Source organism: Lonchura striata, chromosome 4, assembly GCF_046129695.1.
Source record: "Lonchura striata isolate bLonStr1 chromosome 4, bLonStr1.mat, whole genome shotgun sequence".
Taxonomy (NCBI): Eukaryota; Metazoa; Chordata; class Aves; order Passeriformes; family Estrildidae; genus Lonchura; species Lonchura striata.
The window spans coordinates 36,185,762-36,212,514 of NC_134606.1; the positions used below are offsets into that span (position 1 = coordinate 36,185,762).

At 37.9% G+C, this 26,753-nt stretch overlaps 1 protein-coding gene across 2 annotated transcripts in view; it reads right to left on the minus strand.

Annotated features, from left to right (window-relative positions):
* Positions 1–251: 251 nt before the first annotated feature.
* The window catches only part of GALNT7 (polypeptide N-acetylgalactosaminyltransferase 7), a 70,347-nt gene continuing 43,845 nt past the window's right edge, over positions 252–26,753 (minus strand). The window contains exons 3-12 of one of the 2 annotated variants that reach the window (XM_021552666.2): positions 25,038–25,204; positions 18,735–18,865; positions 18,419–18,498; positions 16,097–16,279; positions 13,094–13,211; positions 11,059–11,181; positions 8,838–9,056; positions 6,616–6,714; positions 5,203–5,331; positions 252–2,492 (exon numbers count right to left, since the gene is read on the minus strand). In XM_021552666.2, coding sequence (XP_021408341.1) covers positions 2,355–2,492; positions 5,203–5,331; positions 6,616–6,714; positions 8,838–9,056; positions 11,059–11,181; positions 13,094–13,211; positions 16,097–16,279; positions 18,419–18,498; positions 18,735–18,865; positions 25,038–25,204 — 1,387 coding nt within the window. In that variant the 3' untranslated portion in view covers positions 252–2,354. Of the gene's footprint in view, positions 2,493–5,202; positions 5,332–6,615; positions 6,715–8,837; positions 9,057–11,058; positions 11,182–13,093; positions 13,212–16,096; positions 16,280–16,420; positions 16,604–18,418; positions 18,499–18,734; positions 18,866–25,037; positions 25,205–26,753 lie in introns of both variants that reach the window. The other variant, XM_021552588.2, reaches the window with a different exon arrangement.

A 26,753-nucleotide genomic window follows, 5' to 3' on the forward strand; every position in this document is an offset into this window, starting at 1 on the left:
AATTTACATAATTATATCAGGGTGGATGATACAAAAATCCAAATATGTCCATGTGGCAGTTCTCAGTGGGAATTTAAGCTTTCATTTCACTGGGAAAGAACCTGAGTCCCCACATATTCAACAAAAGGTACCTAGATAAAACTTAAAATAAACCATATTTAATATTTTTAAGTTTGCAACATTGAAGTTTTCTAGATTTTGAGATATGGGGGTTTCTATAAAGATAATAATCAACTTTTACTCTGCAAAAGTATAGTAAAACGAAAAATTCAAATATTTTATTTACTTCACCTAAAAAACAAGCAACCCATGAGTAAGATAGACATAGGTTTCCCAGATTTTTCCCTAATAAATTTTTTAAAGATTTATACAATTTCTACAGAAACATACAGTGTATCAAAATCTGCATAAATCAAATTTATAAAATATGTAGAAATGCATAGTGATATTATCATCAACTTACAAAGCAAGAATATGGGAATTATTTTTTTCCAAGCCGGCTATAGTAGGAAAAACTCATTACAGCAACAGCTTCTTATGATCTCATGTTTTGTAAGATTTCAGTCTCACATACAGATTCATACTCACATACAGCATCAGCTTTCAATGAATTGCACATAATACCCATTTAAAATGCACACCCGCACAACTTATGTGCCACCATTCTTTCTCTTATGCATAGTTGTATGATTAAATTAATCTACCCAACACACAAATGGAGTCAGTTTTCACACACACAAGGAACAAGTACCAGCACAAAACCTTCTTTTCATTTTTCTTCCCAGTTTCTCCCTCCTTAATTTTCTATTTTTCATAGCTTTTTAAGGATAGATGAGAAGTTTAAAGAAACTAGGAAAGATCCCAAACTAACAGATCAGTGCTGACAGCCCTATAAAGATCCAACTCTGTCACCAAATATGATACATAACCCTTGTTAACATCAATGGAAACTGCATGCAATGCTATTCTAGACTTCAGGGAAGTATTTAGTCATACTTAACTGTGTGACATGTTACAGGGATAACAGTTATGGAATAAGTACACTGATGTCAACATTTAAGTTACAAAATCTAGAGAAAGGAAGTGAGGATAAGTAATTTCCTATCCACTTCTCTATTCGTTCAGAGTGAATATTTATATTCCTAAAGGAGTTCCCATCAACTCCTTTCCAGAACATTTTTAGAAACAACTTCTTCACATTCTACTCTGTACACTATAGCACCAAGCAGTTGGCTTTTCGTGTTTGCAATCCCTCTGGAGAAGTTGTGAATGACAGAAATAACAAGAAAATTAGTACGAACAAGTGTGATTTCAAGATTTCCATTTCTCTTTTGGAATCTAAATCTGGCACCCAAACTGGCTGACAGATGTCCTCGTGATGAATTACGCAGATATGTTAAGTAGCTGGATGTTTTTTCCCTAATTAAAAGTTTTAGTCCACCTCTAAGTGATTTCCATTTAAAATAGCAGTATAAATGAAATATTTGATTCTTTCCAAGTTTTACATAATTGTGCAGCTTGTTTGTTGTTGTTGTTGATTTAAATTATTTTTATGTAAGGCATGGTTTAAACAAGCAAATTAGTGCTTATAAATTCTTAACTGGATTCATGAGGGTGCTTACCTCCATCAAATTGTACCACATTAGCACTAAACTTGACAGTCTTCCTTCCACCATACCAAGCATTCAGCTGGAGCAAAGCAGCCAAACTGGCAATAGAAATTTGTCTTCATTAGCACAGTAATTACATAGGGTAGTACAGTTGGTCCCTACCCCTGGTGACAGCTCAGAACAACCCACTGTAAATTTCCAACAAATGCTTTCCTTGTGAAAGAGAGAAATGAAAGAGGCACTAAATATGTTGAAATTCGTCTTCCAAAAAAGCAGCATGACTGTGAAGAAGAAGGCCACCCTGGCTAATAACCTGTGGCAGTGCTTAGTAAGATGTAAAATTAAATAAAAATATACAACAGGTTGATAATCACCAAGTTCTATGAAAATCTGATTACTACAACCTTTTCAAGTGTGTGTAAAAAAACTGCCTTCAGACCCCTGAGTGTAATCCCAAAGAAGACGACAATGCTTTTAACTATGTTCTTATGAACCATAGCTAACAGCACATTAATTTACCAACATCTTGAAACAAAAAGATGTAAACATCTACAGAGTTTAAGGTAAAGCAGTTTTGTAAACATTAACTGCGGATGATAATGTTATTGTAATAATCACAGTTCCTCTTATGTCCTTCATCCAAGCCAGGAGGCTCACAGCTGTACAAAGTTAATAACTGCAGCAGTTTTCAGGCTATTTTCAGTCCTGTACAAATGAATGCGCCAGTAGGTAGGTTTTGTCTGTCTACACACTAAGGATGTTGTTCATTTCCCATTTTTGTGTTGCTTTACTGGAGTCACACTCTGAAATGAAAACTTGATGGAGGACTTCGGAGCGATCCAAGCACTTCCCTGACGGAATGTGAGTAAATCTGTGCAGATTCTGAAAGACAAAACCACCAGGAAAACGTGTTGGTTTTTTGTATTGGGTTTATTTTCATTTTTTTGGGTTTTTTTTTAACACTTTCTTTACATCTGCAATATGGTTATTTACAAATCCAGGTTTCAGCATCCCAAAACAGATCAGATCTATGCTCACGTTACTATTTGTTAAACATAGCGCTTTACAGCCTTCATATTAAATCTTTGGTTCCTGTAGGTTCTCTTGAGATGCCTCCTGTTTCTCTTAGGCAACAAACTGCTAACAAAATGAGCAAAACTCTATCTAAAATGCTTCTAGCCTTTTCATCCATCCTGTTACCAAACTAGAAGATTAACTCTTGAGGACAGCTCTATGAGGACTTCACTGGGCAGGTCCTCCTCCAGTAAGCCCTCACAGAAAACAAATGCACGACACCAACATTAACACCACAGGAGTAAAAAAAGGTACTAACTTGTCTCCCTGTTTGGCTGGCAGAAGAAGGAGCAAAGAATATAGGAGTTAAGTCTGGCTTCCCGAGCAACAGGAGGCTGCCTAAGGAAGTGCAAACCTATTGTGCCAGGCACATTCAGGCTGGCTGAAACTCCCACGTCTGTCTCCTTCCACACCCACCGTGCTCCCTTGCTCCACTCTCCTGCATTTGGTCTGTGACTCCTCTCCTGCTTGCTGACCTCGTGTGCCAGAGGCATCCCTGGCTCACTGACTCGCTGCATCCAGAGTGGAGGGGAAGGGAGCAGAAGAAAGCCCACAGCACTGCGGGGCCTGCTCTGGGTACACACATACCCCTGGCATGGGGACCCTCTCCATCCCCCACACACATGTGCACAGCCAAATGTTGGTTCACATCAATACTTGGGCTCCTGCTGTGTGGCCAGATATGGAGGTCCTCTAGTTGGAGAGACAAATGGATGTCTAAACAAAAGGAACAGGCAGACCACCACCAGACCTATTCTTGATGTTTGCTTACAGGCACTGAAAGCCCTGCTACTGCTCAGTGCTCAAGCAGCACATGTTACACTCACCAAACTGGCACACTATTTCAGAGACAGCCAACTGACCAACCAGAAAAAAATCTCCTTGCAGCCTTAATTTACACAAGGCCACAACATTTTTCAGCAGTCTCTAAGTGTCCCATTCCTTACACCTTCACCATTAGCAGAAACAGTTATTCCCTCTGTACTGCACAGCAGTGTGCCCGATTCCTAGTATTTGGTTACACACCCTTGGTAGTCCTTTCATTCTCATCCTCCCTTTTTTTTCCTTCTAGAAGCCAGTCAGTGTTTTGCTCTACAGCCCAAACTGTACTTACTGGGCTTCCTTGTAACTTGTGGTAATAAGCAAACAATTACACAACTGGTGTTAGTACAGAGGAAATGGATCTTGCATAAATGAAATTCTTAGAGAGAAGCCAAGTAACATGCTGGGACGCACTAGAATGGCTGGAGAGTTAAAAACTGCTACGTATTATTCTACTGAAATATTAAAGCTGAAATTGGCACTTACCTGCCACTGCTTATTGATTTTTACATTTAATGTTTAAAGAAATTTGTCTGTCTATCCAGCACAAGGAAGCTGAGCTGGATGGAGATGACATTGTGGTACCTGATATTTCCTAGCTCTATGTAAACACCAGAAAATGTGGAGTAGCTTAAAGGATACATAGATTTCACTGCACTCAACTGTGCCTGCATCATTCAGACAAACAATAAAGAATCCAGATAACCAGCTAATGAATTAATAAATATGCAATATTCCAGCCATATAAGCTGAAGAAAAATTGACATAGAATAGTTTCTTAGATGTAGAACCAAGTTATATGTGGCTATATCCAAGGATAACGTCACCCCTAGAATATTCAGTCTCACTTTCTTAAAACAAAAACAGAAACTTAGGCATTTTTTAAAGCAACACTAACAAAACTTATATGAATAGAAGACTTATAGATGTAATGACTAAATAGAGTGTAGCAGCACTCACATGTATATCAGCCAACATTCCAAGTCCTTATTAAAATTTTATAGATTTTGCAGTAGCATTATAAGAGCACCACACCCGGGATTAAGAACAGAGCATGTTATTGTTACTAGAGAATGGCTAACGAACAGGAAGTGAAACACTGAAGAAGACAAAGACAACACAAAAAGACAGAGTAATCTTACGTTTACCTGCTTCTATGTAGGCTTAAAAATATCTTCAGTCTTTAAAGAGAGAAACACTTCAATTTAGACTGTCCAAAATGAGATCTAATACTGACCCCAGCTTCTAAATGCAGTCCAGCATTTAAACCATCTTCTCACAGCATATATGAGATAATGAGGCTTTCTTGATACAGAGCATACAAGCAGAGAGGGTGATGGCACTAAAAGCGTTAATAAAGTCTGTCACTAGTAGTGGACATGCTCTTTGCTTCCTCCGAGACACCTGCTAACTCCTAATATCTCTGTGGCAACAAATGTAGCCTCGTGGAGTTTTCCTTAAAGATTTTGCTACAGAAGACAGAAACTAGATTCACTAAATGAAAGGATCTTTTACTTGAGGAATTTTTTCTAGCAAGCATATATTTCTGAGAATGTGCCATTAAAAATTTACTTGATTCAATTAACCTTGTCATAGATCTTTAACTTCAGATACACATAAAACAATTCTTTAAAGGTGCAAAAAACCCCAGTATGAAATCTAAAAATTTATTTTCTTCCATGTATCTGTTGCATACCTTGAAGAATTGCCACTCCTTGAATTCATTCTGATTACAGTGTGTAATCATAATTTTGGATCCATCTGGTCCTTTAGTTAAGCACTGATCATACTGCATGAGTTGATTGGCTTCGTTGATTCGGAAAAGCTAACAGAAAAGAAAAAGCCATTTTCACAACAGTTGACTCAATGAGCATTTTTATAAAGACTGAAAATACGATGAAATTGCAACATTCAAAACATTTTCTGGTTTTATTACACCTGTCTTTTAGGAGGGTTCTTTATTTTACTATCACAATACTAAATTTCATGGTTAACTTTCCTGTAGGACTCAGGAGGCCAAGAAACTTAACCAGCAGAAACTTAACCAGAAAGACAAAAATGGTAAAGGGATTCCTATAAAGGAGACTTTTATAAATGTTTGATTACAAACCTTTGCATGATTTGATGGCCAAACAACCCATTATCTTTATAAAAGCCTGGTAGCAAGTCCTTGATCCTGGACAGTAATTTCATGTGAAGACACTAAAACTTTGGCATTTTTCCCATGGAGGAAATCAATCTAATTCATCCAGATACAAAAAGATTATCCTAGCTACTTCTTACAGAATAATTGCTACAGGTTTTTTGAGGTAGCATATGCAGAAAAAGTAGTTTAGGGAACCTTTTCATTAAATATCAGAATAAAAGAGACATTTCTAGGGGCTACTAAGGGCTAATCTGTATAGGATTTCTAAAAACATCATCCTAAATGCACTTTTATGATTGCCATGAAAAAACTGACTGGTTTAAGTTTACATGCACTTAAATAAGGACTTTAAATTCTGAAAAATTTTCCAACCAGCAAAGAAGATATAAAGACAGAACAGCATGTTTGTGTGGTAGTGTGGGCAGGTTTGTGAAGACACAGTTAAAACACAATAAAAGCTTGGATTGCAACCATCTAATAGTAATTATGTTCTGTCAATTAATTTGTAAATGAAGCAGAGATAAATTTCTGCTCATTTTCTTCTCTAATGTGGTGGAAGATGAGTTACTGCACAAAAGTGTTTTATGCTTAGACCGAAACAACTTTGCTACATACTTGAGCCACAGTAAAGGCTTTTTCCCGGAAGGATTAATTATTAAGTAAAGGTAAGTGGTGAATCAGGAGCAATGCTAAGAGCTGAAGCAGTGGTACCGTTGCTTTTTCATGTACCTGCTTCCCTGAAGAATGGATTATGAATTTGCCTTCAATTTCAGACCATTTATGTTTGAAATGTTATTTTAGGACTGCTGTATTTTATCAATGTCAGTATGCTTACAGAAAACCCTAATTCCCACCTTTGTAGCTGGCACCTGGGTGACTTGATGTACAGGCTTAACAGAAAACCTGCCTGTTATCAATCCATAGCAAGCAATTCTCCTTCAGACTTGCCTCCAAGCTCCTTACCTGATTTCCTCCCATTCTGTGGCATGGCCCAAGCTCAACAAAGCCACCGTTGGTGTGCCCCATGCTGTCGATGCAGTAAGAAGTTTCAAAGCCTCTAATCTGGAAAAGAGGTTTTACACTCTAAGTTAGTCTCAAGGGAAAAATAAGTACTGAGGAATTAATAAAATTCTCACTTATCTCTCAAACCAGAAACAGGTATCTGACAGAGATTAAACAAATCTGTGTATGAAATTTAAGTACTGATGTTAACAGTTCTGGAAGATGAAGCTTCAACCTGCCTATGCTAATTTGCAAACTCTTCCATAAGTCAGAGTATGCTGATAAAGCCTGAGTTGCAAAGCTCAATTCCAAATTAGTAACACAAAAATATAGGACTTCCAAGTATTTTAATTTATTCAATCTCCTATCAGAGCATATTCCATCTCCCAGGTCTTCATAAATAAGCTCAGGAGCTCAGGTAAGTCGCTCTCATCTTATGGATAAAGAGAAGCAGGATGCAGAGAAGTTATGCACAGCAGCAATTACCCATAGCCAGGCACAGCCCACTGACCCAGCTGCTCAGATGGACCTTCTGCAGCAGCAATTGCACAGAAAAAAAAAAAAAAAAAAAAAATTGATGAGGGGCAGGCACAGGCACAGGGATAAAGAACAGAAGTCCTGTCATAAAGCACGTCTCAACTGCTGATTATCTCATTCCCTTCTCAGAAGGGCCAACAAGCAGTCTTACAAAGACTTTACAACACAAATAACATTTTTTCCAGACCTATTTTCTTTGCCAGAGCCTCTTTCCTCTTTGTAATGGTATAAAAAGTCTAAAGGACTAAGCTTAGACTCTTCCAGGGAGTGTTAAGAGAGGACGAACCCCATACTTTAATACCCTAGAGTGTGGAAATGCAATCAGTGTGGTGATACAAATGGGGGGGAGGGGGACAGGACTTCTCAGATGTAGGATAACTAGAAGCCTGCAAAGAAGAGTTGAAGACTCTTCAGTTGAAGTCTCTGAACTTAGAATTTTCCTGTTGCTTCACCAGACCCACTTGTTTTTATTTGGGATGATTTCCTGCAAGGTCACCAGTATTATTTTATACTCCTCAGATGCTTTCACCTTGGTGAACAGCAATATTTAGTGTATCTTCCAAACCCTTTATATAGACACCTGAGGAAGTCTAAGGCTCATATAGTTGCTGAATGCTTTGTGTTAGCTTTTAGGTAAGAAATCAAGGTGGCATTGTTCATCTGGTCCCTCAGACAAAAGATTATTTGTACCCTTTCACCATGCATATACTCTGTATCACTAATTCTAGCATTAAGAAATTAGAGATAGCACTTGCTTGGTGATAGGAGACAGCAGAGATCTGTATTTTCTAATGTGCTTTTGAAGTTACAAAACCATCTATCATATTCATCATATCTTGGGAAAGAAGGTTGCTAAATTTGGTGGGACACAGGAGTTCTCCTCAGCTAGCAAGAAGATTTTCTTAATTTCCCTCAACAATATGCAAAAGTGAAATAAATAGCAGAGACAGGGCAAAGATGTAATCAATTGCAGAGGGAGAAAAAATCGGAAAGCAGGAAGGAGACCTGCAGTATATGCTTGCCAAGGTGTGGGCTAAATGCCATAATGAGACAGGCAGAGTTCAGTGAGGAGTCCTGCACTCACCTGTGATATGAAAGTGCTGCATTTGCAACCACATTCTTAATTTAGTAAAGTCAAAATTGTATATACGAATGTTGAAAACAATGGTTACAGAATAATATCAAATTATTACATGCAGGTAAGGGACTAGCTAAGGTTGTAAATGTCTGAGTACATCCCAGTCTAGCAAACAAAGGCAGAATGAACTCCACCTGGATGTCATGATCTCTTCTCTAGGCCTTCACACAAAAGATATTTTCACCTATTAATCTTCAACAATACTCCTATATGCAGGATTCAAATGTTTTCCTTTTGAGAAAACTTAAATTCTAATTATGGAAAATAGTGTTTTGGACAGGGCTAGACATAAATTATCCTTCAAGGATCTGTGGGACAAATTAAAAAAGCATACCTGCAAAAGTAGATACAATTTTTTTCCTGGGTTACATCTTTATAGCTCTCTGGTTAGTATCATATAGCTCAAATAGCCTGTTCACATGTCAAGTCACAGTTTTAATTTTAATTTTAAATTCAGCTTTTTTAAAAAAAGCTCCTAAAATACATAGGTGTTACGTGCTGTACCTACCTCTCCCCAGTCCATGTTTTTGGGTGGTAAGGGGTAATATGAAGTTATATCATATGCTATTTCTTCCATAAACCACTTGAAACTTTTGCAGTTGTGATCTTCACGGAATTTTTTCAGCTCAGATATATCTCCATAGGGTAACGCTTTTGTCTCCGGCCGGCTGGCGTAGAAGTAATCTTTGTATTCATCCCACCACACTTCTACAACTCTGACATAGTTCTGTGAAGGATAAAGACACTGCTGTGACCTCAAAGCACACACAAACAGGCCAGAAGCAACTCCTTGTTAATAACAGAAATTTAAGGATTTATCCTCTTAGAAAGTGACAGCACAGTATAATTACATAGAACTAATAATTTGCCACTATCAGCAGACTATACAAGGCACGTGAATACTATTTTCAAGTGATAGTTTAGGACTGAAGCCAGCAAATTACACTGGGCTGCTTAATGAGAATGCAAAGTCTTTTTCTAAGATTAGAGACTGTTTATTTGAAAATAAAGATTTTTCAGTTACAGGTGCAATAAAATGTTGCATTCATTTGCTTCTGTCAGAACTACAGTTCATGGTTTTTGTTCACCTTCTATAATTTTTTTAGTGAGGAGAATGACATGCATCCCACTAACAGGGAAAAAAAATCAGTCTTAAGTGGGTTAGCTACTTGAGGAAGGGGGAAGATTGAATAGCTCACTGGGTAACATGCCTCTCCCTCACATCTTTCTTATTCTCTTTGATGGCTCTTATCTCTATATAACCTGCACACATTCTAGATGCACACCTCACTTTGTCCAATTCTTCCAGCATTAATTACCTGGTGTTAAAACAGTCTGACTGAAGGCATAAATTATTGTGACTTTAATCCACATCCGGCATAAACTGAACAAAGCTAAAAAAAAAGGACATTTATTGTGAGGCTAGGAGGGTGCCTGAAGAGGGGGAAAAGCTATTTCTACATCCTGCCTTGTACAGAGAAGCAACTTAATATTTAAGAACACTCAGCAGTGCTTTTTATATTCAGTAAGCAGGCCAGCAGACTCATGGATGGTGTTAAGATATGCAATAAATATTTTTGATCAGCTTTTAAGAAGATTGAAATGATTTTTATCACTTCAGACAAAGCAAACTAGCATCTTGCCTGCACTGAGCGATAGACCTATCATTTGCTGTCCTGTTGCCCATTATTCTGTCTCTAATCCCAGATATGTTCCCCTGGGCTCCCTTGTACTGGTCCTAGTCCTTGTTTCATCAAAATGTTAATCAACTCACATTACTAATATGGGACTGTTTGTGGGGTGTGGGGATGTGGGGGTGTGTATGCCAGGTTAGTTTTTACCATTCAGCTCGGCTGAGACATCGCCTTTGCAACTAACTGTTAAGCTGGTTCAAGCCATACTCTATAATCCTACAGGTACTCATTGTCTAAGAAGATCGTTCTGGGATTGGAATTTACAAAGAACTGGGTCTTTGGGAATGGGATTTACCAATGGCCAGAACAGAGAACAGGAGAAAGCTTAAACTGGGCAATAGAAAAACTTAACAGGAGGGTTGTCTTCCTGCCGGGAGATGAAAACTGATAAAAACAGTGTTTCTTGATTCAAATTCTCTCCTCAGATATGGAACTGGCTCATGTGTTTTCTGGAATTGATGTCTAATTTTAATCTCAGGGCTTGAATAACACTTCTAGAACCTGCAGTGTACCTGAGGAGCTGTCAAGCCTTATGATACATACCATGCAGAGCATACCATCAGCCAAGCAGAGCATACCATCTTCCCAGGTGTCATTTTCTGCTGCTTAAATAACAAATGCAGACAGAGAAGTCTGAGAGATGCTAGATTCCAGAATTCACTAACTTGGCCTGAGATCATACCCATCTTTATTAAAAGAATGTGCCATAATTAATAGAGTTGCTCATATATAATTGGGCAAGTACAGCAAAGGCTGGAGGTGCTGACATTAAGTAATGGGAAGTGCTTTTGTACCTCTAAGATAGTGGGGCAAGGCTTTAGAGCAAGAAAAAGGGTTCCGAGATTCTCTACTCTTAGTAATAGTGTGATTAACACAAATATTTCTCTCCTGTGAGGATGATCATCTGATCTTAAGATACTAAATCCCTTTGGATGAAGTGATCTCTATACTGTTACTGATAATTTAAACACATTTATCTAAAACTGTCCTTATCTGAAACCAAAAACGACCTTCAATGTTGCTTCAAAACTGTACCTTTAATGTAGGAGAAGACCCAACGTACACAGGGGGTGGATTTCCTTGCCAGCCCTGGAGACGATAGATGTGTCCAACACGAGAACAGGGAACAAACAGCAGTTTTCCCCCACACTGCCAGATCTACAAGTTAAAACAAAGGTATTATTAATATATCTGCACAGGATTTTCAGACAGACAGACAATAAATTATAGAAGAAATGTCAACTATATTTCTTACTATACTATCATATATTTAAAAATTTTTTGCTCCAGATGTAAAGGAAATAAAGAAATAAAGAAAATAGATCTTTGAAATGAATGGTATACTGAGTACACTTTCGACTCAGACAGGAAGTTACTCAACTAAAGCAATTTTTTAAAAAGCTTTTTAAAAAGTTGGGCATCTCATTCCATCACTGTTTTCGAACAACAGTAATGAATGAGTGCACAGAATCAGGAACTGGGTAATTTTTATTATGATAGAATTATTGATATTTTGATTTTATTAAAGTAATTCACATGCCATCACTAAGATGGGTTTTCGTTAGATGCCTGTTTATATTTAAGTTTTTCTTAATAAAGATTAGTAGGAGATAAAGATGTGTTAGGTAACCCATTGCTCCAAGTAGAAATAGATATTTATTTGACTACAGTAGCTTAAAAAAAAAAAAAAGGGTAGAATATATTACCATTCCCTGACTCCCACATATCTCTGGATAATCCCTTAATGGGGAAAAAAAATTATACTTAAATCAGAATTTAGTTGCTCATAGTTTGGATAAGTTTAATTGTAGCACCAAATCCTAATTCAAACTAACTTTGTGAATGTTTCAAATTAGTCTAAATTCCAGACTAAAAATATGATTTACCAGTATTAGGAAAGATGGGCAAAATATCTTACTTACTTCATTGCATCATGATATTAATTTTCCTAAGTTTCATCAAAAAACCTCCTCAGGTAAGCAAAGCCATTAATTTTACTTGCTATCTAGGAGTCAGCACTCAAGGCTGATAAATGCTTAATTCTTCTGAAGATTGGTTGTCATCTACACAAAACCACTTTGGAGGTGTCTACATAAGGAGCATTTCAATTACAGAACTACTGTAAGTAATTTCAATCATGATTTTGATCTAAGTAAGATGGAGAGTTACATAGATAAAGACCCCATGTGCATAACATCCTCAATAATTACCCTTTGCATATGGATTTACAGCTGAGCAAGCGCACTCAGAGCTTTCCTCTAACTCATGAAGAGCAAGAGTAACCAAGGGAGCTCTGAATGACCTTTCTGTAAAATTCAGCTACGATTTCACAGATTGCTGTTGAGGATATAAGACATCTCCACTTTGGTCTCTTAATTTGGACTGATTCCTGCTGTCTGCACTTGTGCCATTACAAATACTGAAGCTACAAGAAGCTAATGGTGATCATCTTGTTTCCTGAAAACTGAAGAGCATGCTTATGCCTAGGAGTGAAAATAAAATCCTCCCCAGTAATTATGAATTATGCAGTTAGTATTTCAATTAGGAAGACTTCTCTTGTGAAGAAGTTCTTGAAATTCTGAAAACTATATTAAATACTTTTTCACTCACAAAAATGGCAGGGAGGAAGCAGATTACTTTTTGTTGCACCATTATATACTTTCCAAGTGCACACACATAAATTGAGTACTATGAAGACTACTTGTTCTCTATTACTGATTTCATTAGAAATAAAATTTTTCTATACTCACTATGAGAACATTCAGTTTCCTTCCATCAGATTTGCCAGTCTGATTTCATATTGGATATTTGGACAGTTAGGGGTGCAATCCCAAACTGTTTACAAAATCTAGATTACGCATAATTTGGGTTTCAGCACGAAGCCACCTCTCTGAGCACTTCTGTCCCAAAGTCCACAAGGAAACACTGAGGAGACACAACTCTGTCCCATCTCCCCACACCAAAACCTGGGTTTCATGAGGAAGATGTAGGTCTATCTAAGCTCCAATCAGAAGTATATACAGAAAAAAAAATCTATTTAATTGAATTAGTTTTCAAATATTGATGTTACCTTGTAAGAAATTTCAAAATTTTCACCACCCCAGATTTGAAGCCCTGGATCATAGAGACCCAGTTCAAAGAAGAAGTCACGTTCAATGGCAAACAATCCACCAGCCATTGCAGGGGATCTGCAAAGAGGAAGACAGTGTAACTCCTTCTGTCAAAAGGATATAACAGCACTCAGAGAAAGCTTTAGGGAAGAAAGCAATTCAGCTAACATGTAGTAAAGATCAGGTAAATGGCAATACAATGAAAAATCATAAAGCTTTGTCATCAGCTTGCAGCAATTTTCTGGAGTGGCATGCATATAATTTTTATTGAAGTCACAGTTTTTTATTTTGTTGTGGATTTTCTTCTACCATTAATTTGTTTCATTAATGAATTTGATGATAGAAAATCCTGGTCTGAATTTTCCATTCAGCCAGTCAAAATCCTTCTAATAAAATAAAAATCAAGATGAGAATCAGTGTGATGAGATGTTTCCCTCTTAAAATTTTTTCTAGTTTTTGAGATAATATGAAACTGCAAACAGGTTTATGTTCTGAAGAGCTGCCACATTGAAACACATTGTCTGTTAAACAAGCACCAGAGTTTTTCCAGCTTTCTGATCTTCTAGCTCTTTTCACCCTATTAGGAGACACTTTACATTATACTCGGTAAAATTTTAAACAGGGTCTAGATAAAGCAGTACAAGGTTTCCATTTTGATTTAGTCTTTTTGTTGTTGCCCTTTTCCTTTGTAAATCCCTTCCCATATGCCATGATTCAATTAGCAAGTTTTAATGTGTCAAAAAGATGCTGCTTGTGCTGATTTTGGCTGGGGTAGAGTTAATTTTCTTCCCAGTGGCTGGCATGGGCTGTGTTTTGGGTTTGTGCTGAACACAGGGTTGATAATGTGGAGATGTTTTTGTTATTGCTGAGCAGGGCTTGCACAGAGCCAAGGCCTTTTCTGCTTTTCATCCTGCCATGCTGGGGAGGAGACACAGCCAGGACAGGTGACCCAAAGTGACTACAGGGATATTCAAGACAATATGACATCATGATCAACATATGAAAATTGGAGGAAGATGGGGGAATGTTTGGAGTGATGCTGTTTGTCTTCCCAAGTCACTATTGCACATGATGGGGCCCTGCTCTCCAGGAGATGGCTGAACACCTGTCTGCCCATGGGAAGCAGTGAATTCATTCCTTCTTTTGCTTTGCTAGGGTGTGCATGTGCTGACTCTCAGCATAATTAATCATCAGTTTAGTTGCTGTCCAAATTAGATGATCACATGCCAAGGTACTGCTACATATCCCCTTCTACTTGCTGTATTTTCCTCCAACGCTGCTTTTGCATCTGGGGGTTCAGAGGTTAAGAAGCCAGAAGACACAGCAGGGGGAAGCACTTTGCATAGCACAGCCCCGTGGCTTTCCTGCACTTTTGGTTTTCCTCAGCACCATAAAGACTTGGCAAATGTAGAAGCCCCAGATACTGCAAATTCAGGCTTGGCCTCCAGGATGCTGCCAAGTGTGTTAAAGAACACAGTAAAAGCCACATAAGCTCAGTAGTTTACTTGATAGGATACAAAGAGGTAAGCACTGTTACTGAAAGAAGGATTCAGTCCCGGGGCAATTCTCACGTTACAAAAGAGTTGCCTCGAAGCTTTAAGCTGTTGAGGATCTTTTTGTTTTCTTTTTAAGCTAAGCAATCCTGGTTATGGTTTCAGCAGGACATTTACTTGGTCTTACTTGCCTTGGTATTGCTGCAAGAAAATGCACACAGCCTAGAGACAAACAGATGCAGGGCATGTCTCTTTTTAAAGGAAGCATTGTAAATCTGAAGGTATTATTAAAGTCATCTTTTAAAACATTCTGAGAACATGTGTTCTGTGTTTCTGGGAACAGTTTAAACGATTTTAAGACCTGTTTGGATGGTAAACACAGAACAACAACACAGCAATGTTTGAAATAGTTTATCCCCCTCTAAGTGAATATTAAAGTTCCAATGTGGACAACCTCATCAGAAAATTGTATTATTTAAACTGTATACAAAACAGATCAAAGCTTCATAACTTGCTTGCATGTGTTGCCATTTTAGCAAAGAACAATCATGGGTGGGGACAAGGAGTTACCAACATCAGTTCTTACAACATTTAAATCATATATACAAGCAACAGAAGACATTAGATTCTGAAGATGTGAAGATTGCTTTCAAACACGATTAGTTAAGTGTGAAGGAGAAAGTAATAAAAAACCAGCAGAACCACAGTCTCCCAGTACTGAAAAGCCATCCAGAAACCACAGTTTCTAAGCTAGGGTTTCTAGGCAGTTTTTGTTTTCTGGGAAGAAAATATACCCCACTATAAAGGATAATAGAAAGGCAGAAATTCTGTGAAAATTACTGGAGTTTTCTCATAATGAAAGGTGCTGGTTTTATCTTTCTTCATTTTTTTTTTTTAATGTTATCTAGCTAAGATCTTTAAACAGTTTGCTTCTTTGTCAGATGTGATCCATTGTGAAGCAAGTGGGAGATATGTGACAAAAGGAATTTTTTTTATACACATGCATAATCCTCCAGCTGTATGCGTGCATCAGGCCAAGACAGCAGGCTACAGATTTTATGCATTACCATCTATCAGAAATACTTCCAGCATGCTCGTTATTTCAATCCAAATGGTTAAACAAGCACTGTTGTTTCCAACAGTACTTGAAAAAAATATCACAGCTAATTAAAGTTTTCCCTGGCAACTAAGGGAAATATACAATTATACAATATTTTACTTTGCCAAACAGAACCCAGAAATTCTAATGTGCACCCTGTTAACCACACAAGAGCAGGAATGGAGAGGCAATACAAGGTAGCAAAGATATTTTGAGCGAATAGTCAGTTGTGGCAAACAGGTCTGACTAAACAAAGCAGCTAGTGTGGTTAGAAAGGTGAAGGTGCTCAGGCTAGAAGTCCATGCAAGTTTTAGTGGATCAATATTGACTTCAGAAAAAAAAGAGAAACGGGTAAGTGATTTAGTGATTACCGATACGGTTCAGTTTTTGTCTTTCTGCTTTCCTTCTCTCTCTTGGTCAAGGGAACCCTCTTCCATAGCATACTCCAATCCCACGCTCCTCTAGCAAACCCATCTTCGTCACCACCCCCTTGCGGCACAATCTTAAAAGAGTTGCCATCTATGACATCTATAAGCGGCACAGTGCATGTGGTTCTGCGGGCGGCGCGGCGCAGGCCGGGTGCGGTTATGGGCGGGGCACACGTGTGGTTGGTGGGGAGAGAGGGGTGGGGGGAAAAACGAAAGGCTTTAGACAATCATTCCTTAGGATTCACAGTAATAAACAGCTCTCTTTACCGATAAGGCTCAGTTTTATGTTTTCGTTTGGACTTTTCCTTGTGGCTTAACGGAATTCGTTTCCATAGCAAACTCCAGTCCCAGGCCCCTCTGGCAAAACCATCTTCATCCCCACCTTGTTGTGGCTCAATGGAATAATCATTCCCATCTATGTAATCTATTAGAGGTACAGTACATGTAGTTCTGAAACATTTATAGAAGGGAAAGAAAGAGCAAAATACAATTTCAGAAGAATAATCTGTCTAATCTGAAATTTACAGCATTAATTAAGTTTATAGAGCAGTGTATATAAAAAGTCACTTGTAAACACACTACTAAAAATGAAGCTTCATTAGAAGAAAAAAGAGATGGTCTTAAAATTGTTTTAAGAGGTTCTGAAAACAGAAAAGTTAGGTCTGAGGTGCTAATCTATCCATTGGTTTATCAGTACATTTTCCTTTACGTGGAATTCTTGATATTGGTCTTCTAATAAAGCACTACTGGAGGCAACAGAGGAGCTCTCATGGGGCCAGAGATTCTCAGTACTATTATTTCCTGTAATTTCTATTCATATCAGATCTTAGCTGTCAACAAGTATGATAAACACTTAGCTTTTACTAGTGTTAACAAAGATTTTCATTATACTGTCCTATTCAAATGCCCTGAAAAAACCCACCAAACTCTAAGGATTAAAAAAACATGCTAGTGCTCTCCTAGAAGTAGTTTTCAGTAGAACTCTTCCTGTTTGATTTGCAATATATTCCTCATTGTGATCTATCACACACAATATTCACCAAGGAAAAGACGCTATCTTGTTTTTCTCCTCACATTTTTCAAATGAGTTTCCCAGTGACTCAGGCTGGAGCACGTCCACCTTTTTAAATGATGCTCCAAGAGACAGAAAAGGCAGGGGGGAGGAGACATGTTAACACCACGCTGTTCTTTGAGGCAGAAGCAGCAGCAGGCTGCACCCTGGGTACCAGGGCATGGAAGGAGGCTGCCAAGCACTGTCTGCTGGCATCATGTGCCTCAGCATCTCTGGTCCCCCTGCAGCCTTCCCCTCTGTGGGCACTGCTGGAGGATGCCTCTAAAACTCCCTCTTCTCACCAGTCTTTCTTGTGTAAAACAGTAACACACACTCAATGGGAGCACACAAGCATTTCCATCTTCTCTCTACTATCCTGTCTTGGTTGAGTTACAGCCTTTAAAACACACAAAACACAACTCTTCAGGAGAATTCTGGTAGCATGGCAGGTTAACAAATAGTTCTTAGGATTAAGCAGCTATTTTATGGGATTAAAGAGTTTAATAATGTGCATGGTTTCCTAAACACACACACCACTGACCACACAAGCCAAGAGTGCAATAGCACACAGCAACAACAGCATTTCATCAGCAGGAAGGAATAAAAGCCCTGGGGATCTCTCTCCTCTGCCACCTCTCCCAGTGCAGGCACTTCCACCTAGCAAGTGCCTGGGCCTGTGGCAGAGACAGCTTGAGACTGGCCTTGCTTTGCTACAGACAATGCTCCAAAGCACTTCAGAGGAAAAAAATAAGACCAGACATCAAGACCAAAGATGAGAAAGCTATAAACTCCTGAGATCACAGGGGCTTTAAACTCCCATTAAATCAAAACATTCATTGCTAGTTTTTCTCTACCAAAAGCCAGGGTTTTTTTTTGTTATTTTGTTCAATCATGTTCCTTATTCAGATAGAATGGGCCATTTAAATATCAGTGCCTCAGATCATTGTAAAAGACAAGAGTTACACATAATCTACACTAGTCAAAATATTCAGTATGCCTATTAAAATAAACTACCTGGAGATCAATTTCCCTGACTATATTCCTTCCTCATTATGTATCTTTTACACTGGGAGATAATATAATCATCACACGGAATATTGATGTACTTTGATATAGATATAAAACATATCGACTGTAGTTTGAACAGTGAAGATTATTACTGTGACTTTTACTTTCTAAAAGGCCAGACACTGGAAGTAACAGGAGAATATTACCTGTCCTTAGATATAGGAGCTATAAGTGGTGCATACCAATTAATTCCCACCTCACAATGGGCATCAAGGTAAACCAAAACCTTGAAAGAAAAAAAAATGGTAACTTACATTTCCGTATAATAATTACTTAATTATGCTTATTTACATTGACATACAATTCATATTATAAACAATAAAATGAAGATTAAATTAGTAAAATGAATCTCTTCTTAAAACAGTATCAATAATTTCCACGTCTTTTTGAATTGAAGCTACCACAACTTTTTCCCCAAAAAAAGAAAAAAACAGACATACTTGTGAGTGAACTGGCTCCTACCTGTCCAAGTTTAGCCTTCTGGGCTCCAATGCTTCTAGCTTGGATCAAGCCTTCTCTCCTCTCATTTCTAAATACCTTTACAAGGCCATTCCACTGCTTTATGTAGTCATCCAGCCTCTCTTGTAAGTGTGCTATCAGATAACAAAGAAAAAATTGGGTAGTTTAATAATAAAGAGTTTTGTTCTCTTAATATGAGCCAAAAATATCTACACACATTTACAAGAACCTTTAATTCAACCACTCACAAACACTAAAACTAAGGAGATCAAGACCACTGACATCATTGCACAGGTTTGCATCTGGTAATCTGAAGAAATGGCAGCTGAAGTGGTTGGTCACACCACAGGGAGCTGGGTGGACAACTCACAGTCACTTCTATATATCACAGAGTGGCTTTCAGCTTTTTGTCTGTGTTCCAAGCGGTCAGAGAAGTGTCTACACTCCAACACACAGTCTTTCCTCATCAGATGATGTCACATGTACAGCTGAAGGCACCATTTTTCAGTTAAACATTTCCCTTCACTCACTTGCACCCTCACAAAATTTTCTGTCAGTCTACTAATGATCTGGAAACCTGAGGCAGAATCTCACCATGCTCAAATTACTGCCCTCCTTCATCTAGACCTGTTCCCTCTTGTGAAGGACTTACAATAATCTTCTAATTAAATTAATGAGAATAATTGGAGGGCCAGGAGTGCATCATACTGAGGAGACAACAAACCTTTAGCCAAGAGGACTTCAATCATTAAAGGAATGAGTAACCACACAAGAATCAAGATGACCTATGCTTAAATGGTTTTAGATTTGTATTTGTCTGTGCCAAACTTCTCTGGAAACCACATTCCTGCCACACGGTTTGAGAGAAGGATCCTAATGGCTTAATATTTTTGCCCAGATGATTCTGTTGAAAAAACTCATGAGGCAGAAAGGCTGGTAACCAGGTGCCTGCTGCTTGTGGCTATGCTGATTTAGCTACTGGTGTTTGTTAAAAATCTATTTTGGTACTCAAAGGCTCAAAAGAATTGCCTACAGCTTCAGTTTCTCTCAGTCAGGAACCAAAATAAGTCGCCTAATTGACAGCTAAGACATCCATGCACTGGTTTGCTTTGCACCAGCTCTGAGGGGCTGATTGCTACTATTTCTGTGATTGATGCCTTGGAGTGGCTGCTAGAACAGAGGCTAGACAAGACTAAGAGATTAAAATGGGTATTTATTAAAGGACTTCAATACATACATCTTGGGCAGTCCAAGCTTCCATGAGAGGCTACACCCGAGATGAATGATGGTCACGAGTTTTCAGACAGATATAAGCTTGGTCCATTTACATATCAGGGGTTAATCCTCCAATTCTGGCTTCAGGTGATGAAGTCATATTCCCCCAGTTTGCTCCCCCCCAATTCACTTTTGTTTATACTTTTTGGGGTCTGAGGCTGTAAGGTACCTTAGAATCTCAGGCCCAGAGGGATTGTTTTGTCTGACCAAAATGCGAAGACAATTAACTAATGCTTTATATGGAGTTTAGAGTTATGGACTAATGCAGCACAGGATTTGAAAAATATAAAGGCTAAAATCCTAAGGCATAGGGCTGATCTAACAGGATGGGGGGGACATGCAGAGGAGGATGTCCCTTTCAGCAGCAACATGCCATCAGGTTACTTCAGCAGAAACACTTTCTGCAACCTGAGTTAAAATGATGAAATCTGGAGACTTCCACAACTGACGTTTCAGTATATTTTATATTCTTGTTAGCAGAATTAAAAATAATAGTTTGAACAAAAGCTACATGTAGTTGAAGAGGAAATGGCATTTCTTGGAAGTGAAGTTTCCAATATTGAAAATTCAGCAATTCTACCAAAGAATGATCTTTTGAAATCATTATCTTTTGATACTCTTATTATCCTTCCTCGTTTTCTCAACCAAGTTTTATGTATTCTCCTTTCCCACACACATTTAAAATTTCTTTTGTAAATCCTTGTGCATTAGGAAAACTTCAAGGTTACACAAATGTCAAACTAGAGAAAGAACAAGTTTATCACATGCTGTATAGAAGAACATGCCATGTAATAAATAGAGAATATGTTATTTGATAGCTGTGATATTAATTTTTATAAGATAAAACCAACAGAGTTTTGAGGTCATACTGAAGTGGTACTAAGAGAATCTTTATACCACACCATTATTTATGCTGCAAATTCTAAGTATGTGTTACAGAAGGACTGTCCAGAATGTTTTAAAGATGTAAAACCTGAAGTTATTTCCAGTTCTCCTGCCTATGAAGCCAAATGTTTTTACTTATCAAATGTTCAACTATGTGAGGTTCACAGGGAGCTGTAAAAACCTGTCATAGTGATTGTGTAAAGCTTTTCCACAGTACAAGTCTCAGGACTTTGCAGTCCATTATCTGAAACCATGCCAGGGTTAGCAGCAAGTGTTGTTTCCCACAGGAAAGCTGAAATTTTCCTCCTTCCCATACTACAAAGCCTGCATGACAGTAGTGTAAAAAATCCTGATACTTTTACAGTCAAAAATATTGTTTGGCCAACATTAAATTTTGTTCACCTAGAATGTGTATTTATGACATCTGTCAACAGTCTTACAGCAATCTGGTTTTTGTTCAGAAATGTGTATTTTACCTTTCAAAATATTACAATCACCAATCTGACCTTCCCCTGTTTGAGTTCCTCTCTCATGTCTTAGTGCATGATTAAAGCATGAATCATTGTCTTTTAAAAACACATGGTTTCTCCAAAGGATCTTAGGCACTGCAGATTAAAGGGGGAGGAGGATGAAAGTAGGTTTTCTTCCCCTCAGCTCATGGACAGCATTCTGAGAATTAGAAAAATGGTATCAGAACTGCTTCCTAGAGCAGCTGCTTCCTGCCTGTGAGTGCCCTGGACTGCAATACTATTAAGGTGGGGCTCTCAGCTCCAACTCAGGCACTGATTACTGCTTCAGTTTCCCCATGGCAAGCACCATTACACAGGTTAATAAAAATACTGCTGCCTGCCCATGCTCGTTACTTCCCCTTTGGTTATCTCATGGGATGCTGCATCAGTTGGAAACACAGGTAACAATAAAGAACATATAAGTAAACACAAAAGGTAGACAAAGCCTTTAAATGCTACTAGGAACACTGTTTTTTTTTTTTACCTCACAGTCACCCTTTACAGGTGCATGAGCTACAAAAGCAGTTCCAGCTGAGATACTGGCCTCTCTGCTTCAGAAAACAAGCAAGCTGGTGCCCAAATACAGAACAAGTGCTGGAGACCTATACACACAACTGTAATTGTAGGAAGCTTTAGAAAATACAGTTTTATGAATTCTCATTGCCCTTCCAGAACAGCTGTTTCCTTCCCACAGCTGGCATTCACAGAAGAATAAACTGCTTCTATTGAGAATAGAAGAAAAACAGGGGGAAAATAACCCCTGTGTAACAGCCTGGCCTCATTGACACTGCAGTAGAAATTGCTGAAACATTTCTTGGACGCTAACATGAATTAATACAGAGGTCTCCATAGAAAATGGAGATAGAATCATTCAATTAGCTTGGCAATCTTCTTATTACTGTTCTCTTTGTGCTCTGACAAAGGAAGAAACGCCAGAGTAGAAATCAGCACATATCTCTGCACAGTTCTCCACAGTCAAACCCTGCTGTTTGCAGGAGAGATTAAGGGAGGAGTGTCACTCAGCAAAAGTACTGCTCCCAACTGACTTTATACTAAGAATTATAATGAAAAGGACATTTTCCAAGCATTGCAACTGTTTCTCCCTGTAAGAAATAACATATATAAGCTTCTATGCAGCTGTAACTCTCTTCTGATGAAACAGGATTTCTCATAAAGAAGGACAGGCAGGGTTTTTTGGAGCCAGCCTTTAGAAGTGTTTGCAACTGCTGTGCTCCATTTTAATTTCATGTCACTCAAGAGGGTGGCACAATAAGTAAATAAGGACAGCCACACTGAGCGTGAGCAAACATCCACCCAGTCCAGCACGTGTCACTCAGCAGTGGGCTTCAAGAGCATAAGGTGGTCTGCTGGCTGGAAAGGCAGACATGAAGTATGCAGCCTGAAAGCAGGTGGAGAAGAAGAAAATCCTGTATCTGTGCTGTCAGCATGACTTCTTCTGGCTGAAAAAGCAAAAAGCAGCTCTGCTGTGATTAAGAGTGTTTGTATTTTGCAGCTCTCCTAACAACTGGAGAACTCTTCAGGCAGCTTGGCACGCTTTGCAGCCCATACTAGCTCATTCTTCTCTCTAAGGAGAAAGAAGTAGAGCAAGATTCTGCTCTCTTGGCCATTTTTCTTCTAGAATATAATTTGAATTAATGAGATTAAGTTAATTATATTTACCAAGTAATAGCCTAAAGCAATTTGAAGAATTATTATGGTGAACTAATGCATTTGCAGCGAGGTGTTCAGAGTAATTCCAGTTCATGCTTGTCTTACTAGCCACCCATACCTGAGAAAACTGCACCTCGAGCTTTCTTTGTTGTATTTGCTGATTTAAGAAAGTTATCTGGGAAACTGAAGTGTTAGAAATATAGTCAAGTGTGTGCTGGATCTTAGTTCTAGGCTAGCCGTGTCTGCTAACCATTTATTTATGAGCAGAAAGCAAAAAAGTTCTGTATTAGAAAAAAATCTTTAAAAGTACTGCTTTTGTTTTACAAATGTCATATATTGGAAAAATAGTACAAGTTCTATGCCAGACAAACTCATTCCATGAACTACATATACATGGCACAGAGTCAGCTACAAGTCATGTGAAACCCAAATATTGAGACCTATCATCAGTAAAAAATCTGGTAAGTATTCTAGACACAATCAGTGTCACAGTTACTTTATACAGCTAAGTCAGTCCTTGAACAGCTCTGTAGGAAAGCCATGATCCTAGCTGAAAAGCAAAAACATAGCATATGTCTGCTGACTGAATTATTTAAATTATATCCCTTAGGAAAGAAGGTATTTTTGGCTTATAGCATGTGTGTATATCTAAGCCCAATTCTCAACAGCTGTTAAAGAATACAGAAGACTACAATTTAGCACTCAGTATCTTTATTAGACTAAGCTAAATGTAGTCCAGTTTATAATACAGGTAACTTGCCCTGTCCTGTGAAAGCAAACAGAAAATGATACCTACCTATCTACAGGTATGAGGCAAAAAATAACACACAATAACTATTTTTAATTGTGGCTTATACTGAAAAAAGGCTACCTCAACTATATGATGAGTTAAATGTAAAAATTTGTAGTGAGTACACCCATTGAAAACAGCTACCATAACACTGGAACTGGAAGAAACCCAGATCATTTAATAAAAAGGAGAGTTTCAGAACAGTCATCTGTTTGCTATGCCACTACACAATTCATGTGAAAACAAAGATGAGGGTATCCTGTGCCACTGACCAAACTTGCCTTTCTTAAAGCCATCATCAACATTGTCTAGAAGAGACCGTCATTCCACACATTCAAAATCGTATTTTTATTTGTCTCATCTTTTCTCTGTCAACATCTATTCAAGAACCATGCTGCAACAAAATCTTACAGAAAGAGCAGCTGTGATGCACTACTTTGAAATTTGTTTAAAGTTGAAAAACAGTCTTTTTTCCCCTGCCTCAATTAACTTATGTGTCTAGGAGACCACTTTCAGTTCCTCTCTGTATTTGGCCTTGTATTGCATTAATGCTGACAATACCACCATGAAAGAAAAAAAAAAAACCAAAACAGTGTATGCTTACATTTATAAGACAAGTACATGCATCCTGCCATAAAGCAAGATCAGAATGTAAATTACAAAGGAAGATCATCTCTGGACTTACATTGACAGGACTCAAAGAAAGGCAGAAATTAAAACATATTCAAATTCTTTAAAAGATTCCTCCCCTCAATAAGAAACAATAAGCAGCTTAATGTGATGTTAAGTTTAAAGAGGATGTTAGAAATGAAAAAGATATTGAAAATTAATCTGAATAATTTAATAGCCTAAGTAGGTTTTTATCACAGTTAAAAAAAAAGACATCTGTATTCCTTTATGCAATAAAGGAAGCCTGTTACTCCTAACAGGCTTAACCCCTTTGATATTCTTCAAACTACTTGTTTTCACAAGAGCTAAGAGAGATACTAGCTATCCCACCTTTCTCCTACATAGTACCCAAAACTGTGGTAGAGAACTCAAAGACTGTGAAGAACCAATCTTTTTTCCCATTAGTCAACTCAAACCATGGCAGGTAATAAATTGAAAGAAAACTACCTCAGGAAAATTAAAAAAGAATCCTTTTCTACAAGGACTGTGTTAATATTCCAAATGTACCTTTGTTGCTAAAATCATCAATCAGAACAATTTCTGCCAAGTATTTTCTTGGTGTTCTTTTGATGACACTGTGGACTGTCCTCATGAGCGTGGACCACCCTTCATTATGGAAGACGATGACAACGCTGGAGGTGAGCAGGTTGTCATCATAATGCCAGTATTTGCATCTGTAAAAAGAGTCAATTTTATTAGTTTTCACACTGTCATTTACAGAACTGCTTAACAGCATCCTTGTGCAAACGAAATATTTGCTGACAGCTATCTTTCAGATTTAAGAGAGACAGGATATAAAAGGTAATACAGCTTCAGTGCATCACAGATAGAGATATAACTAAAAAGAAAAAAAAATAAAAGTAGACTGGTCCAGCACAAGTTTCAGACCTGGTCCAATTTCAATGGGCTCCTTCCTTGAAAGAGATGACACATGGAGAAAAAAAAATTCAAGAAAAGAGAGAGAGAAAAAAACCCAAACAAAAATAGTGCAGATGACTCAGGTCTTATTTCCTGAGAGGTTAGAGATGATTTAGAAACCAGCAATGTGAGTACTTCCAATACCTTCCACACTTTCCAATACCTCTAAATCACATTTATCAACAATGTATTCAATCTGCAATTGTAATGTCCATTTCCCCAACTGCACATCTAAGTGAGACTATTCACTCCCTACAACCAGTACAAGTATTTCCTTAACTGGAAGTTTTCCTACCTGATCACTAGCCTCTTTTCCAACAATAATAATATAGTTCCCATCACCAAACATAGAGACATAGCACTTTTGATTTCAATGGGAAAAATCCTTCCTTTTTTCATCTTTCAGCAAATAAAGTCTCAACTAGCGAGATTCTGACTTTTCAAGGACAGCTGTCATGTATTAAGAAATTATTAGTGATAAATAAAAACTCCTAAATTTATAGATGCACAAATTTCCCTAGTTATAGTTCTCTTTATACAATAAAAAGCTTAAGTGCACAGAAACATTGCTGCTTTTGAAAAGAATTACCTTAATCATGAGAGATCACCAGAGTTTCTGAAACTACATTCAGTTAAACATGGAAAGAACTCACATAACACATCCACGGGTATATAAAGAGTTTCTTTAGTGAAGGATGCATTTCACTTCTCAATGCGTTAATATGCATTTCTCACCTCACAGAAAATAAAAAACATTACTAGAAATATACTATTAATTTTGTTTCTGTGGGAGAAGAAAATTACAGAATCAAAACAGACTACAGCAAAATTTTATCTAATAAGGAATTTTGTTTCTTAGGTGTGCTGTAAGCAATCTCTGAAACAGCACAATCTCTAAATGTACAAACTACTGACTAAAATCCCTCAGCTTGATAGGTTTTATGCCTGAAGTAGCTGCAGGTAATCATAGTTACCAATAAAAAAGGGCTAGACTGGCTGTTTATAAGGTTCAGGCCATAGATACCTTCCTTCCACAGATCCCTCTCAAAGATTCCAGTTGATTATAGATTGCAGTACTAACACTTGTAGCACAAGTGTTTAAGCTGTCAACAACTGCATCTGCAGAGATAAAATGGATACCTTTACCTAGGTGTGTTAAGTAGGCTGTGTAAACAGAAGATTTAATATGTTTAGTAACAGATTTATAACAGAACGGTGTCGCTTCACACATATATTCTCAGTATTAATTTTGGTGATATGGTTACATTAAAAGGTGGAAAACAAAAAAACCAGCACACCAGCTGA